This window comes from Ichthyophthirius multifiliis, assembly GCF_000220395.1.
Source record: "Ichthyophthirius multifiliis unplaced genomic scaffold scaff_1120509251426, whole genome shotgun sequence".
Lineage (NCBI taxonomy): Eukaryota > Ciliophora > Oligohymenophorea > Hymenostomatida > Ichthyophthirius > Ichthyophthirius multifiliis.
In genome coordinates, this window is record NW_004085885.1 from 219,552 (window position 1) to 236,708 (window position 17,157).

The 17,157-nt window shown below is 18.3% G+C and overlaps 4 protein-coding genes across 4 annotated transcripts, besides 22 other annotated features; 1 reads left to right on the plus strand and 3 right to left on the minus strand. All coding sequences in view use genetic code 6, as the record gives it.

The window, feature by feature from the left end:
* The first annotated feature begins 71 nt into the window (after positions 1 to 71).
* Positions 72 to 136: a microsatellite.
* An 875-nt stretch (positions 137 to 1,011) lies between these two features.
* Positions 1,012 to 1,051: a microsatellite.
* Positions 1,052 to 1,223: 172 nt separating this feature from the next.
* IMG5_201700 (hypothetical protein) lies at positions 1,224 to 6,023 on the minus strand (the record flags this gene model as incomplete). The annotated part of the gene is made up of 7 exons (XM_004023980.1): positions 1,224 to 1,466; positions 1,537 to 1,630; positions 1,697 to 2,481; positions 2,630 to 4,348; positions 4,399 to 4,694; positions 5,078 to 5,283; positions 5,930 to 6,023. 5 exons carry the CDS (start codon positions 6,021 to 6,023, stop codon positions 1,839 to 1,841), a joined length of 2,958 nt encoding a protein of 985 aa, XP_004024029.1. The 3' UTR covers positions 1,224 to 1,466; positions 1,537 to 1,630; positions 1,697 to 1,838.
* Positions 2,499 to 2,539: a microsatellite.
* Positions 2,540 to 2,624: a microsatellite.
* Positions 4,352 to 4,392: a microsatellite.
* Positions 5,716 to 5,772: a microsatellite.
* Positions 5,716 to 5,774: a microsatellite.
* Positions 6,024 to 6,156: 133 nt separating the features above from the next.
* On the minus strand, positions 6,157 to 7,624 carry IMG5_201710 (hypothetical protein; the record flags this gene model as incomplete). Its single annotated transcript, XM_004023981.1, has 4 exons — positions 6,157 to 6,182; positions 6,459 to 6,669; positions 6,731 to 7,452; positions 7,501 to 7,624. The coding sequence occupies 4 exons, from the start codon at positions 7,622 to 7,624 to the stop codon at positions 6,157 to 6,159; spliced, it is 1,083 nt and encodes a 360-aa protein (XP_004024030.1).
* Positions 6,414 to 6,455: a microsatellite.
* Positions 7,625 to 8,483: 859 nt separating the features above from the next.
* Positions 8,484 to 8,525: a microsatellite.
* A 191-nt stretch (positions 8,526 to 8,716) lies between these two features.
* Positions 8,717 to 8,773: a microsatellite.
* Positions 8,718 to 8,783: a microsatellite.
* Positions 8,784 to 8,875: 92 nt separating this feature from the next.
* Positions 8,876 to 8,921: a microsatellite.
* Positions 8,879 to 8,930: a microsatellite.
* A 1,826-nt stretch (positions 8,931 to 10,756) lies between these two features.
* Positions 10,757 to 10,814: a microsatellite.
* Positions 10,815 to 10,898: 84 nt separating this feature from the next.
* Positions 10,899 to 10,968: a microsatellite.
* Positions 10,910 to 10,952: a microsatellite.
* Positions 10,969 to 10,995: 27 nt separating the features above from the next.
* Positions 10,996 to 11,030: a microsatellite.
* Positions 11,031 to 11,074: 44 nt separating this feature from the next.
* On the minus strand, positions 11,075 to 11,677 carry IMG5_201720 (snf7 family protein, putative; the record flags this gene model as incomplete). Its single annotated transcript, XM_004023982.1, has 1 exon — positions 11,075 to 11,677. One exon carries the CDS (start codon positions 11,675 to 11,677, stop codon positions 11,075 to 11,077), a length of 603 nt encoding a protein of 200 aa, XP_004024031.1.
* Positions 11,678 to 12,069: 392 nt separating this feature from the next.
* Positions 12,070 to 12,142: a microsatellite.
* Positions 12,143 to 12,355: 213 nt separating this feature from the next.
* Positions 12,356 to 15,026, plus strand: IMG5_201730 (hypothetical protein; the record flags this gene model as incomplete). Its single annotated transcript, XM_004023983.1, has 6 exons — positions 12,356 to 12,407; positions 12,537 to 13,675; positions 13,732 to 13,871; positions 13,903 to 14,332; positions 14,442 to 14,583; positions 14,636 to 15,026. The coding sequence occupies exons 2-6, from the start codon at positions 12,766 to 12,768 to the stop codon at positions 15,024 to 15,026; spliced, it is 2,013 nt and encodes a 670-aa protein (XP_004024032.1). The 5' UTR covers positions 12,356 to 12,407; positions 12,537 to 12,765.
* Positions 14,094 to 14,135: a microsatellite.
* Positions 14,340 to 14,434: a microsatellite.
* Positions 14,347 to 14,434: a microsatellite.
* A 444-nt stretch (positions 15,027 to 15,470) lies between the features above and the next one.
* Positions 15,471 to 15,519: a microsatellite.
* Positions 15,520 to 17,157: the final 1,638 nt, after the last annotated feature.

The following is a 17,157-nucleotide window of genomic DNA, read 5'->3' on the forward strand; positions in this document are numbered from 1 at the left end:
TTTTTAATCCATATAAATAAAAATAAATTAATAAATATTTACTTCTTTAAAATTATATGTATGTATTCAAGTATTATTCTTTGATTGAAGAATATATTTAATATTATTTTTATTTAAGAATTGTTTAAAATTATTCGATTTCTTAATTCCATTATTTGCACTATTATGTATAAATTTAATTTTTTTAAAAAATAAAAAACAAAATAACATCGTTCATTCCCCCAGGATTACTGAAAGTCGTCTAATACATTGACCAAAGTAAAAAAAATAATAAAATATGAAAAGATATACAAATTATAAGCCCTTTAGTTTTATTATCTTATGCTTATGTAAACTAAAAATATTTTGATATTTCTAAAATATTCATTTCTATTATGTTTTAACTATCAAAGTTATCTTAGAAATTTTTTAAATAATACGCATTAAGCATTAAAGGAATAACATATGTCTTTATGTAAAAAAAATAATTTTTTATTAATAATTCAAAATATCTTTTTTATTATATATATTAATTTTTTTCTCTTACAAATTAAAATGAAAAATATATAAAAATTATGATTGCAATCAATACAAATTGAGGGATTTTGGAACATATTTTATAATAATGCAAATTAGAATAATATTTTTAAAGTCCTTCTTTCTCATTCATAATATTGATTGAAATTAGTTTTTAAATAAATAAAAAAATTATTTTATTAATTTTTTTTTTTTTGGATTTACATTTAATATATTTACGTTTTGTAAAGACAATATTTTTTCTTATTTTTTTAGAATAAAATATTATGAATAATTTATCGTTTTAAAATTTTCAATTTAAATAGTTTTTTAAAAAATCAAAACAAATATTTCGGATAGTAAAATAAATTTTTGTTGTTATTTAAAAAAATGGAATTGAAGACATAAAATAATATAATTCTTGCTTTAAAAGGTATTTAATAAATTAATTTTTAAAACAAAAATTATTTTTGATTAAGTACTAAATAGGTAACAAAAATAAAAATTCATAAAATTATATTATTAATTTATTTAAAATATTATTATTTTTTTTAAATAAAAAGAAAATTTATATCTATTTTTAATTTGAATAATTATCCTTTTACTAATTTATATATATAAATATGAATTTAAATTACAATTTTATATTATTTTGATATTTATTGTTTAATACGATTATAAAAACTAAATATATAATTAATTTTTTTAAAAAAATTATGATCAATAAACTACCTAGCATTCTTCAACTAAGTATAAATTAGTTATATTATTTAATAAATCTTATGGACATAAAGGGAATGAAACATAAAGATACATTTAGCAAATACTATTTAACCTTTATTTATTGTCTAAAGTATTTTTTTACCCTTATTATCCACTTAAAGTTGTTAATTTATCGAAAAACTTTTTAATAAGTAAAAGATCATGCTTAAAAGGTACGTTAAGGAATGTATTTAATTTCATAATTTTTTCTAAAATAAATTATTTAAAAAAGAAAATAAATAAAAATCAATAATTTAAATAGAAATATTTAATATTTACATAAAGATTAGAACTCTTCCAAATCTACTTTATCCAATTAAAAGTTTTCAGGGCATGTAAAATAATTGCTTATTAAATATTTTAATTTTTAATCCTTTTATTATTATTAATTTAATATTTTTATTTTTTTATAAAATAAATATAATTAATAATAAATAACCTTATTATTCATAATTTATTCAATAAACTTTTATTAAATTCTATATCTTAACAAATTCATTTTCTAAGAATTAAACAATTAACTATTTTCTAATCCCATATTTTTCATTTGATTATGATTTTCATAAAATTTATTAGAATATTCAAATTTTATAAATAGTTGCAATCCATATTAATTAAAGAAGAGCTATTCTTGAGCAAATGTAATTAAGATTCTATTAACTCTAATCTATCTTCTTAAATACAAGTATGAATTAATTAATCAATAGACTCCAAGCTTTCATTATAAGGGCAATTATTGCTTTCTTCTACTAAAATAAAGGAATTAATTTATTCGGAAAAAGACTCTAAAGAGTCAAAATGTTTAAAAAGAGCAAATGAGTTATCAATATTTGGTTTAGGTTTAAAAGGAAATACATAACCAATTAAAGATTTAGACATTTAGAAATTTTTATCAACACAAAGTTTACTAAAGGCCTTTAATAATTAGTTTATTTGAAATATTATTTAAGTTTATTTTTTTCATCGTGAGTATCTTTTTCTATATTGTTAGAGTATTTTCGCTTTACATATATAATTTTAGGATTTTTAATCGAATTTTAAAAAGACATTTCGAATTTATAAAATTCATCATCAACAACTTTTACAGCAATAATTTTTTTAGATTCCTATAAAAGAATTGGTGTGTATTATTTTTCAGTTTAAATTTATTCATTATCCTAATATTTTAATTCTACTAATACATTTACTACTTTATCTTCATCTATATCTACTGCATGGAATACTCTGTATTTATTTTTTATTAAAAAATAATATATAAATAATAAAAAATAGATGTAAATAAATATATTATATTTATATATATATATATATATATATATATATATATATATATATATATATATATATATATATATATATATATATATCATACTTTTATTCTACAGCTAAAACATAAAAATGTCTCAAAGCTTATAAATGATATTTATTATCAGAAGGATTATTAGGAAAATATGGATATATAGAAATAAGCAATGCAGCAATAGACATATCATCTCTATTAAATGAGTAATTTCCATGTCCCAAAGTTAAGAATCCAATAGCCATATTAATAGCCATATTGAACCCATAATGGAAAGTACCTGAATCTTGAAATTTTTTTCTTATTATTCTTGCCATTTTAATCGATTAGATATCACAAGTACCAGCGTTTACTAAACTAAAAGAAAGTATAGAAACTGAAAAAAGAACAAAAAGACTATATTAATCAATTAAAGATTTTGCTGAAGGATCATTTACAAGATCACATTTGGAAGTTTTGAGTTTTCTGAGTTTTTAAATTTCACCCATTATTGTTTCTACAGCTTTCTTATCTCCAGTACCAGCATATTTTAACCCCATTGCCATAATAGATCCTCCAATAATATTAAGGTAAATACTTGTGATAGTGCTGAAATCTATTTCATATACATTATATATAAGATAATATCTTTAATAGACTTCTTTGAAACTTTTTTCATATATAAACCTAATAATATCAGGTATTTAACCATATATGTATTCTTTAGTATTTCCTATAGAATCCCACATTATAAGGTTTTTGGCCATTACTTTAAGTAGTATATTATTCGGGTTACAATTTTCTATCGTTGAGAAAGAATTCGGAATTGTAATTTTATCACATACATTTTTTTCGTTGGATTTTAAAAAGATCAAACATAAAGCAATTAAAGAACCGGAAGCAGTAACATGTGTATTAACTGAATTTCCTTCTTTTATGCTACTACTTTTATTATCAGAATTAAAATTACTAGATAACATAGAAGAGGGTGGGTTCATTATTTTTCCTCCTTCAATAAATCTAATTAGTCTCTATTCTAATTCCAGGTCTTTTATATTTGTATGAGAAGCGCCTTTTCCTAAATTTATTAAGCCTAAAGAAAATCCTGCGGCTAGAGAATATCCTTCTCGATCTAAGCATTTGTCAGAAACAGGTTTTCGTCCAATTTATGCCAAGGTCATTTCCGTTATTAATCGGTTAGATGATCCTTTATGGATTAAGCCGACCCCTATTAAGGCTGTTGTTTGAACATTTAAAGGAATTTCCACGTCATAAGAAGGAGGGAGTAGGAAAGGAATATGTAAACATAATGTTTTGGAAGTTGAGTCATCTGATTTTCCAATCCTGGAGGCTGCTATACCTAAGAGAATACCTACAGAAGTAGTTTCGTGATTCGGCTTTAAATACTAAAATATGTCAGTGGGGGATAAGCAGTCTAAATATCCAAGAAGACCTAATCCAAGTAAGAAGCCTCCGTGATCGTATTCTACTGTTTCGGGTTTCTGATAAAAAATCCAAGTTTTTAAATTTTCAGCATTCATATTCATAATTTGTTTTGAAAGTTTTAATGAAGTAGCAACTCCGTTATGGAATTCAGGCCATAAGCATATATTCATATCTTTTTCTTCCTTTATGTCTAGTGTTACTTTTACTTCATTTGGCATTACGGCACTTAAATTTAATTTCTGGATTTTTACTATTTCAGTCATATAAGTTGACCAAGAACCAAATGTAAAAGCTCCTTATCCGACTAAACATGAAAGTCTTCTAGTGACAAATTTTCTTAATATATTTTATGATTCTACATCGAATCTATTTTATTTTATTTTTTTTAATTTTTTATTTTTATTTTTTTTATGTACGCTTCTTCACTTATGTCTTCAACGTATTTTTGTTTAATTTATATATCTTTTGTTGTGTCTAGTAAACGAGAAACTTCTTCGAATATTAAATCATTATTTTGTTTGCTTAAGTTTGCACTGTATAGTTTATCTTCTTCGGTATTGTTTTTAGTACCTCTAATTAAATTGTTTATTGTCTATGAGAAATCTACTTTTCGTAAATATACAGGAAGTTCGTTTTTCTTTTGTTTATAAATATTTTAATTCTCATATATATCTTGTCTTTTTATTAATTCGAAACCTTATTAAGGAGTATACTAATTAATAATTTTTTAAAAAAACTAAAAAACTAAAAAATAGATACTTCATATAAAACAGGAGGAAGATTTAATTTAAGAAGCCTTAAGGCTTCTTAAATGGGTGCTTTTAATCCATAACAAAGAGATTATATGAAATTTTAATTAATATTTTTTTATATTAAATAAATAAAGACTAGAATTTCATTATTTTCTTTAAATTATTCTTACATTTGCTTAATTTGTTATTTTTTTTTATCATTTTCATAAAAATTCATTAAAAAGACTTTTTAATGGAAAAGAGGAAATTAATTATTTATCAAATTACCTGGGTAATTGTAAATACTACCTATATTATTTGTATTATTAACTCCTTAAAATTACTATTGATTTTTATTATTTACAAGTAATTCTGAAATATATGTACGACTTTCAGAAAGGCCCAGGTACATCATTTCGAAAATTCGGCAAACTCTTTTTGTATTTTTAAATGCGATAGGCATTTTATATTCTTATTTAATAGTTTAGTTGTTACTTGTGAATAAATAATTAACCCATTTGAAAATATCCGGAATATTTTTTTCAATAAAAAGATTTTCGGAAGGATTTCCTTTTGTTAAATTAATATTTTTTTATTAATGAATTTATATTTGTAATTATTAAAGCTAGATATCAGTTTAAAATCTTATTAAAATTTTAGGATATTCTCTCACATAGTAATCTTAATAGGTCTAACTGAATTCAAAATCAAGATATTTAGAATAACAGTATAAAAAATAGGCTAGGTTTTCTAAATATTCTTTATAAAATTAGCGGATTTTCATATCTTAGTATAGTAAATTTAACATTCTTAAAATTCTTATTCTTTATTCATGGAATTTTTCTAAACTTACATCTATTTTGTTATTAAAAAGTGGATTTTCTTCATGTGTTTCCCTTTTATAATGTATTTTTTTCAATAAAGAAAAAAATATATAGATAATATATTTACTATTTATATAATGGGATTTAAGTTTTTTCAGATGAAAATGTTCTTTATCTCTATTATTATAATAACTATTATTACTGTTATTATTATAATATTTATTGTTATTATTATTAGGGGATATTTTATTACTGTTTATTTACTAAGTTAGGTTAGCTTTTAAATACAAAGCAGTTTTCTTCTTATTTTTTTAAATGATAATTTGACATTAAAAGTTTATTCCAATATATAGATTGGTTTCCTGACTATATATTTTCATTTTAAATATTACCTTATTAAGATTATGGTGATATAAACTATTCTAAAACTGTTTATAAATGAGGTTGTTGTTATTTAATTTTTTTAAAAAGACTTTCTTCTTCCATTTATATAGAATTGCCAAAATTAACATTTTTATTACATAATTTTAATAAATAAACAAAATAATAAACAAAATTTTAGAATTCATCATTTTCATTTTAAATACTATTATTTTTATTAGATTATTAATATTTATTTTCAGCAAGAATAAATCCATTTAAATTCTATTTATTTTTAAATATATTTATAAAATATGTATTTATTTTTTAATAAAAAAAATAATAACAATGCAATTCCTAAAAACATCAGAAAGTATTTTATGATAAAGATCTTATTCTAAAATATTTTATAAGCAATTCATTATAATTGTAATTAGAGGAGATTATATTTAAGGGGATATTTTCATTTTAAGTTTTTCACCATCGTTAAAATGTAAAACCGCACTTCCGTCTTTTTTTATAATTAGATATATTTGTTTATATATATAGTATATATTTTACTTTTAAAATTATTAATAGACTTAATTTGTCTGAAGTTTCCGATAATTATTGCAGGTATAGATATATCGAATCTCATAATACATTTCATAAGTCCATTATGTAATTAAAAAGACCCATTTTTATGAAAACTTATAATCCCTTATTTTAATTTAATTTCATTAGAAAATAAGCATTTAAAATTTGAGTTTTTATCATTTTTTCTTCTCAAAACCTATTATTTTTAAAAAAACATATTTTGAGCATTATTATTATTTTATTTTTTTTAAAATAACTTATTTTTAAAAATCTTAAATTTAAGGTATCGAAACTTCAGTTTAAAATAAATTAACAGGGAAAAAGTCTAAGACATCATTAATAATAACGAAATTTTTCAAGGCATTAATTTAGAAGTTCTAGACTGAATCTACATTTTGCATATTTTCACCTTAATTAACAAAAGAAAGAGAATAAAGTTTTAAATAACAACTAGTGTCAAAAATAAGCATTGCGATAATGAATTCACCATGATTTCCACTTTTTAAAATTGCACATTTTTGCATCATATTTACTTTTATGCTTTCTTCGAAAAATATTTCACTTACAATATAAGAAGTATTCATTTCAGGTAAAAAATCACCTTCTGAAAAATGTCCAAGGGAATAAAAAATTCCATTTAAATTTAATTTTGTTGAATCCTTTTCAAAAGCTTCTAAATTGGCTCTAATTAAATGAATAGCATGTCGTTATTAAATTCTATTATAGCTTATTAATATTGGTAAATCTTTACAAACATAAACTATCTTTTCATATGAATCGAGCCATGGTATTATTGAATCGTCACTTCTTTTTAATATTCCTAATACTTTTAACGAACTTGATGGATGATTGTTTATAGTTACATATGAATATAATTAATTTTCTTTATTATTGTTGTTTGCGTTATTATTTTAAAATATGTTTTCTTCATACATTGAGTATTTACTTTTATTATAATTCCTGTTTATCAATAATATATCTATTTATTTATTTAAAATATTTGTTATATTTTTAAAATTTTTTAAACCATTAAATTTTATCTCTTTTTTTATTTAAAATTAAAATATTAACCCTTCTGTCATAGGATATACTGCTTATATATCTTGCTCTAAGGGTAAATGAAAGTTTGATCCTCCTTAGGACATTATCATTATGCCTTTTTCTTATAATTAGCATGTACAGTTTGAACGGGAGTTTTTATGTATGCTTTTTTTGTTATTTTATTCATTAAAATTTATCTTATTGTATTTTAAATCTTAAGCTAAGTCATTTATATCTGTAAAATAACATTTTACTTTATTATCTGTATCCTTTTTAAATATTTATGTTATTTTTATTATTTTTTATTGATTTTTTTTTTAATATTAAATAAATTGTTCATATTGTTTTTTATATTTTTAGTAATTTTTGCTTTAAAAAATTAATATAAAAAAGGCCTTTATACATTTTTTCTTGAATTATTTTTAAATGGATTGAGTTTTTTTTTTAAAAAATACAGAAAATTAATATGTATTTTATTTTTATAATATTGATAGATTTATAAAAAAATTACTTATAAACGATTATTATCTTATGTATCTTTTTATATTGTATCTGTTGCAAAAGGATTTTTATATATTCGTTATGGTGAAGTTTATATCATATGCTTTTTTGATTTATTTTACTTTTTTAATTATATTAAATAAATATTTCTTTTTCTTTTAATTTTCAAAAAAATAAAATAATTGAATATTTTAATTAAATCGAATTATATAAAAGATGTTATTTTAAAATTATAAAATCAAAAAGATTTATAAATATTTATAATTTTAAATGACTTTAATGATAAATAGTTTTCAGAAAAATAAATAATTCTGTTTTTTTAATTATTATAGTATTATAATATAATTTTTTGTTAAATAAATTATTTTGTAATGTTTTATTTATATTTATATGATTTAACTGAACGTTTTTATTTTATGAATTAATATTACTATTTTTAATTAAAATAGTATATAATAAATTCATAGCTATATATATATATATTTATAATTATATATATATTAGTTTATATTTTATTTTCGTAATAACTTCGTATAGCATTTTTTTTTTTATAAAATATTAAATAATTTTTATTTTATTGTGTGTATTTCTTTTAAGTAAATCAATTATAACTTATATAATTTTTAAATTTTGTTAATAAAGTAAATAAGCATTTTATTAATTAAAAAAAAAAAATTGAATATTTAGAATGCTATAAAATAAATAAAAAAATATAATATTTATATATTAAAAATATATTATTTTTAATATAAATATATGTATATATTTTTTTTTAATGTTTAAATAAATTAAATACTAAAATTATTACAGATCTTTTTATTTTTTTATTTTTTTAATTCTTAAATATCATTTAAGCAAGAATTAAAAAATAATAAAAAAAAAGTATTAAAAAAAAAAAAAAAAAAAAAAATAAAATACATATAAAAATGATTTTTTTTCATTTAGTTTTTCTTTTTATAATACAATCATTAGAAATTTTTTTATTTGCATGCCATTTTTCAGGTTTATTAATAAAGAAAAGCATAACCTAATTTTTAAATCTAATATATTAGGTTTTATTTTCAGCATTTCCTTTCAAAATATACCTGATAGCCCTATTTTTAAAGAACCATAAAGCAAATTATTAAAAGGCTAATTTGATTTATTTGGCAAGCAAATTATCCTTAGAAGGATACAAAAAAAGTAAATTCCTAAAGTTTTTATGTCCAGAAATAGTGGGGAGAATTTCAGATAAATAAGACTTAGATTCAGAATAAAGGTATTCATTATTTTAAAAATAGTTTTATAAAATAATTTATTTATATTCTTCTTACATAAAGCATTTTATGGCTTATTTAGCTATATATCGGCAAATATTCTTTTCGTAGTTTTTATTTCTGGTTCTTTAGGAAACATATTATTATTTTTATTGAATTTATTCTGTTTCTGATTATTAAATAATATCTTGTTGAATGTTTTTTTATTAAACATGTTAGAAACTTTCAAATATTATTAAATTATTACTATTTTCAAAATGTGATTCTGAAAAAAGAGGAGCATTTTAAAAGAAATCTTCGCATTATTAATTAATAATTTATTAATTATTATTATTATAATTACAATTATAGTCATAATTAGAATTTAAATTAAGGAAATCTAAAGAATAGTCTTTTGTTAAAAAAGGTGAATTTTAAGGAAATTACTATTCAGATTCTTCATTATTGATTAAGTTACTCATTATATGAGGGGAGGTAAATTTATTTTGTTATTAAAGTAAAAATGGGGTTATTTCAGAAAAATTTTGTTGTTTTTAAACACCAAATAAATTAGTGTGAGTTTTTTTGTGTTTGAGAAAACTGTTGTTTTTTTGAGATTTTAGTGGATAATAGGTTTATTTCTATTTTTTCTCTATTTAATTTTAATTTTAAAAAGGAAGGTGAAAATTCTTTGGTTTAATTCTTCTTTTTATTTTTTTTTAATAGCTTTGTTATTAGTATTTTTTTTTTTCAAAGGTTTGTTTTTTTTTTTTAATTTTTTGAAAAAAAATTTTAACTTTATATTAAATTTATTATAATTTTCTTATTATGTTTTAAATACACTTTTTTGATTAAAATCTCTTTTTATTTTTTTTTTATTAATAATTATTGTGTTTAATTTTTTTTTTTAAAAAAAAAAAAAATCCTCATTACTTTTTGTTAATCTTTCTACTTCTCAAATTATCTATTACATAATCTAATAAATTTTGTTTCTATATTCTTTTACATATTGAATTAATATAAAAAAATAAAAAATGATATTTGTTTATTTATTAATAAATAAATAAATATAAAAATAAATTTTAATAATTATTATATCGATATATTTTATATTAAAAAAAATTATTTTAATTTAAATTTTATTTTTTTATTTTATAAGTTTATTTGAAATACAGAACAAAAAATGCAAAAATTATAACAATAAAAAAAGAATTAAATTAATAAATCTATAATTTAAATGTATTACTGTAAGAAGTAAAAATTATCAGCATATAATTTATAAAAAAAAAAATTATATATAGCTATAATATATTAATTCCATAGTTAAAATTATATATATTATAAATATATTATTATGGAAAAAATTAAAAAAATATATTGAAAATATATAAAATGATTTATCTCAGAAAAATTTATATTTAAAAGTATATAAAGATATAAATGTATAAATAAAATATTTATTTAATAATATAAAATTTTCTAATATTGTAATATATTAAAAAAAAAATATAAATAAAAATAAATTAATATATATATATAAATATATATAATTTTATATATATATTTTTTATAAAAAAAACTTTTTTTAAGTAAATTATGTTGTTTAATCTTTATTACATATATTTTTAAAATATTTAATTATTATTAAATTAAAATTAATATATATAATTTTTATATTAATTTTTAAAATATAAATTTTTATTTTAATAAAAAAATATTTTAATATTTATATAAATTAAATTTTCATTATATAGTTATATAAATATATAATTATATAATTTAATTTTTCATTAATTATAAATAGAAATTTAATTTTATCATCTATCATGCTAACATTGCTAATTAATCATCAATATTATCATTTTGTTATTTATTTTATATATTTTATTAATTTTCTTAAACTTTATTATTATTTACATTAGCTTTAGGTATATTTTCTACTTAGAATTTAATTAACTCAGCTTCCATTTAATTAATATCATTTTAAATTTCTTAATCTCCTTCATCTCCTACATATTATTAATAAAGCTCATTAAACTTTTAGTTATTTATTTCTAATTCTTTTAAATTTTCTCCAGCTTCCTAAATTGCATCAATATCAATAGATTTATTAATATCTTTCATTAATTAGCTTGCATTTTTAAGAGTTTCAGCAAATTATTTTTAGTCAAAAGTTTATTTTAATTACATAATTGTTTTATTAATAATATGATCTTACTAAAGTATATTATCTAAATAATTATCGTAAAGTTTTTTTCTTTATAGTGCATATTTAGCTCTTATTTATTATTTTTATTTTAAAAATTCTTTAGCTTATTCTTATGCTTGTTACATATTTTGCTCTATTTATTTTTGACGTTCGAACAAATTATCTTTTACTTTTTTTAAATCTATTACTGCACGATCTTCTTCGGACATTTAATCCATTTTTTTGTATGTAACCACCTCCTTATTAAATTATTAGCTTTTCTATTTTTATTCTTGTTGTGAAACCTGATGTTCTGAAGCAAAACAATTAGATAATAAACTTCCCATTATTTTTTTAATAAATTTTATATATATTGGTTCTTATTTATTTTTTTCAATAAAATTTTTTTATTGAAAGTAATTTTTATATGAAAAATAAAAATAAATATTATTATGTTTATTTTATTTAATATTTTTACCTTTAAATTTATTTTTAGCAAATATCTTTGCATATAGTTATATTAATATATAATAATAAATATATTAGTTTTAAAAGAATATATTTATTAATACATAAAATATTATTAATAAATTAATATAATATCAATTAATTTAAAATTATTTTTCAAAAAAAATATTAAAATTATAATAATAAATAAAAAAATTATTATATAAAATGAAAAAAACATAATAAATATAAAATTAATCATTTAGTAGTGATTCAGAAGATGAAGATCCTAGATTAGCTTATAAAAAGGCATTAAATTCTTAACAAAATATATAAAAAATACCTTAATAAGCTGAACTTGTTTCAAAAACAATGACAAAAAATATGTTTGAATAAAGAGGACGTAAAACATAAAAATTATAAACTACTTATTTCATTTTTTTATAAAAAAAAGTTGAGTTTACTGAAGATGATTTTTAAAAGATGACATCTCATTCATAAAAAAATATCTAAAAAAAGCCTGTAAATAAAATAAAAAAATGAATATATAATAAAATTATTAATATTATATTCTAATTTAAAAAAATAATAAAAATAAAATACATAATAACGAAAAAAATTAATAATAAATAATCATATAAAAAAATAAAGGGCGGATATATAGCTGGAGGTGCAGAAGCCAATATAGAAGAATTAAAAAAAGAATTATAATCTTGTATATAAAAAAAAGATATAAAAACCGTATCAATAGTGTTATCTTATATATTAGAAAAAAATCTTAACCAAACAGAAAAATTTTAATATTCAATAATGAGACTTTAATATTTATTAGAACTTAATTAATACTAAGACTGTGCTTTAAGTTGCGAGAAATATCTAAATGAACTTTCTTAGAGTTAAAAAGATAAATAAACATAATAATATGAAATTAATATACGTTTATTATTATCAAAAGTAAGAAAATTAAAAAATATTAATTTATAAAAAATAGTCCAAATCAAATTTAGGTGAAATATGGAGTGGATATTTAGAATATCTTCGAGCAGAAGGATTTTGTTAGTAGTTAATTTAATAAAAGTAATAATAAATAAATAAAGGAAAAGGAAAAATTAGTGAAAACGATATAAATTGGAACGAAACTGATAATGATTTACTTCTTAAAGAATTATAGAATACAGAATTGCATTTTAAAGCAAAGTTAAATTAAGATAAAAATGCTATTAATTTCACCTTTTCTAATGGATTTTCGAATACTGGGTGCTTAGGTTTAGAATAAATTACTTAGTGTAAAATATTACCGATTCCTTAATTTAAAAACAGATAAGTTTTAAGTATTGCGTGCGGAGATCATCATACTATAGTACTTGTGAAAGCTTTTTCTTTGTAGCATTTATATTAACCAAATTATTAGTAAGTTTCTCCTAATTTTGATTCTTGTTGTGAAGTTTTCGGTTGGGGATAAAATACATGTGGATAAATTACAGGTGATTCTAATTACAATACGTATATGATTTTTTTGTTTTTATTTTTATATATATATTTTTTTTTAAGAATTATTGATAAACCACTTCTTATTGCAGAATTTAGTGGGAAATAAATTTGCTGTGTAGGCGCTTATAAAGCAAGTAGTATTGCAGTGGATATAAATGGAAATGTTTATGAATGGGGGAAATATAAATATAATTAAATTGATAATTCAAATATTGAGATGACTTTCGTTTTAAAAAAAAACATTATTAGTGTTTTTAAGGGAAATAGTTTCTATGTGGCTTAGGATAATAAAAATTAAGGTATTCTTATAATTTAGATTAAATTTATAATATAATTGTATAAATATATAAAAAAGCTTATTTGTGGGGGAATTTAAAAAATATATAAGTGAAAAAAGATAAATACGATTAAATAAATATTGATAAGATTTAAAGTATTTCGGCTGGAAGTGATCATATTATTGTTTCAGATTTGGAAGGCAATGTATTTTTTTTTGTATTAATAAGAATTAATATTTTCTATTTAGGTATTTGGAATGGGTGATAATTCAAAAGGTTAACTTTCTTTAAGTTAAAATGTATAGTTTTCTAAATAATTCTAATAATTAAATTAGTTAAAAGGATATAATATTTAAAAAGTATAAGCTTATTAAAATTTATCAATGTTCATATCTAAGTAAGGAGAATTATTATATACAGGTGAATATTAAAGTGGAAGTAAAAAAAAAAATATATAAAATAAAAATAAAAAAAAATAAAAGAAATTACTGAATTTATAAAGGAAGCAGAATTCTAAGAAGAAAATTTAAAAATTGTAAATATTTCTAATGCTGAAAATATTATTTGTGCAATAACTTAAAATGGATAAACATATGTATGGGAAACTGATATTTCAGTAAAATTTAAAAAACATAAAGATATAAATACTTAATCATTTAGAGGAATTAAAATGGGATAGTAATAAATATATTTATAATATATAAATATATATATATATATATATATATATATATTATATATATAAAAATTATATAATGTATATATTTATTATATAAATATTAAATAGAGGATTTTCTATATTTACTAAAAGTCTTCCTAATGTAAACATTTGTTCTGTCGAATTAAAAAATAATACAAAATTAGAAACATATTCCCCTATTAATATACATATTTAACTTCGTGATTATAATGGACCTTGGGGATTAAAAGTTATTTAAATTATAAAAATTTAAAATAAAAAAATTAATTATTTAAATAAAGCCTTTTTATCCAATAAGATTTTAATTAATGCTAACAGATAATAATAATATTAGTAAATAGAATTAAGAGAAAATTGCTTAATAATTTAGTCAATTAACTTAATCAAAATATAATCAAGATAAAGTTTATATAGATGAAATTAATGGAGATAATCTTTTATAATTTTCAATTAAATAGAATTAAAATGATTTATCGATATATGAATTATAAATATAATGTGAAAATTCAGGAAAATATTTCCTTTCAATACTTCTAAATGAAGAACTTTTACCTAATATGCCTATTGTGTTAAATATTTTAACTTCAGCTTAAGAAAAAAATAATAAAGAAGTACAAGCTTAAGATGAATAGAAGAAAATTAATGAATAATTAGAAAAATAAAAAAAGATGAAGAAAGAAAATAAAGAATTGAATAATTATTATAGGAAGAACTTAGAAATAAAGAATAATCTGAAAAAAAAAAAAAAGAAACAGATGAAAGGGCTTAAGAAGCTTATTAAAAATATTTGAAAGATTAATAAGATAAAAAAGCTAAAGAAGATGAAGAAAGAAAAAGAAGAACGGAAATATAAACAGGTGGAGGATTTAATTTAGATAAACTTTAGTAAATTTAATAATAATAGGAAGTTTAGAAATATACATAGAAAAAAAATAGTTTATAGTTGTAAAAATAAAATAGCAAGGATAGTCAATAAAATTTACTGAATTAATATAATAAAATCCTATCATATAAAAATAAATTTAATAAGGATAACAGTAAATTAAAAGACCTAATATTACTAAACCAGGTACAGGAGTTGCTTAGAAAAAATGACTGGATTTTGTTTATTTTTAAATATAGATAATATATATATATATATATATATATATATATATATATATATTAAATATCTATTTATTTATTTAATTTTGTTTTTTTTGTTAAATTTTACTCTATTAAATTTATAATATAATTATTATATTTTATTTTATTATCAAAAAATTATATAAATAATTATTAAAATTATAAAATTTAATTTATTAATTTTTTTTTAAATTTATATATTTATAATATTTTAAATATAATTTGATATTTTTTCATATATGCAAATTATTTAATTTAGTTTTATTTGTAATTTTTTAGTTATTTGAATAATTTTATTTATATAATTAAAGTTATTATTTATAAACGTTTTAATTTTAAAGATTAACAAAGAATTATTTAAATATATTTATTTGATTTATATTTATTTACTGCCACAAAATTATTTGGATAAAAAGCAAATTAATTAAAAATAAAATAAAATGTTTGAACGTCCAAAAAAAACAAAAAAGTTAATTTAAAATTTAGATGTACATTTCAAAAAAAAAAATCGATTGTTTTATAAATTTTAATATAAATATACATTATAATTTAAAAAAAGGATGCTATTTAATTTTTTAATTTAGAAAAAAAATAAAGAACCAAATCTTAAATTTAAGCCTTATTATAATTAATAAAAAGAGTTCCATTTTTCCATAAATATACAGAATATGGATCGGAAAAAGTACAAGAATAATGTTTAATAAATATGACATGTGAAATATTTAATGAAGAATAAGAAATATTTGCTTAAGGTTAAAATTAATATTTTTTTTTCTTATTTAAAAAAAAAATATATTAGGATCTGTTGGTGATAAATTTTATTTAATAGTAGAAGGAATGGTAGGAGTTTATATATAAATTCGATACGAAGGTTAAAAAGAAGACATAACTTAATAAAAATGTGTAAAAATATTAGAAAGTGGAGAAAGCTTTGGAGAATTATCATTAATTTATAATTAACCAAGACTAGCTACAATTCGAACTTTAGAAAAAACTTACTTAGCAGTGCTTTCAAAGTAAAATTTCAAAGAAATATTAAGAGAAAAGGAGAAAACTTAATTATTAAAAGAAATATCTTATTTCAGTAAATTACCTTTTTTTGAATCTTAGAATTTTTAGTTAATTCGAGATATTTATTTAAATGTGTTTAAGTTAACATTATAAAAAAATTAAATAATTTTTTCATAAGGATATTAAAGTGATGCTGTTTATATTGTTAAATCAGGAGAATTTGTTGTAAAAATATATATTATTTTATTTTAAATCATAAAAATAAGACTTTTTAATTATTTACAAATCAATCTAATGAAAATGATATATTAATTCAAGAAGTTTAAGTATAAAATTTTTTTTATAATAAAAATAATCTAAAATAAGAATAAAAATAAATGAAAGTATAAAAAAATATGATATAACATAATTAATAATAAAATTATAAAAATAAAAAAAGATTGGCCTTTTAGGTTGTAATTAAATGTTCGGAGAAGAAGATATTTTAAATAATACTAACAGAACTTATAGTGTAAAATGCAACTCTTTTTTAGGCGAATTATTAATGATAAAAAGAGATTAGTTTTTAAATAAAATCATGATTCACGCATCTACAAATACTTATATAAGAGAAATGAGTTAAAATAAATACAAAGTAATGAAAATGAGAATTAAGAATATAGATGGA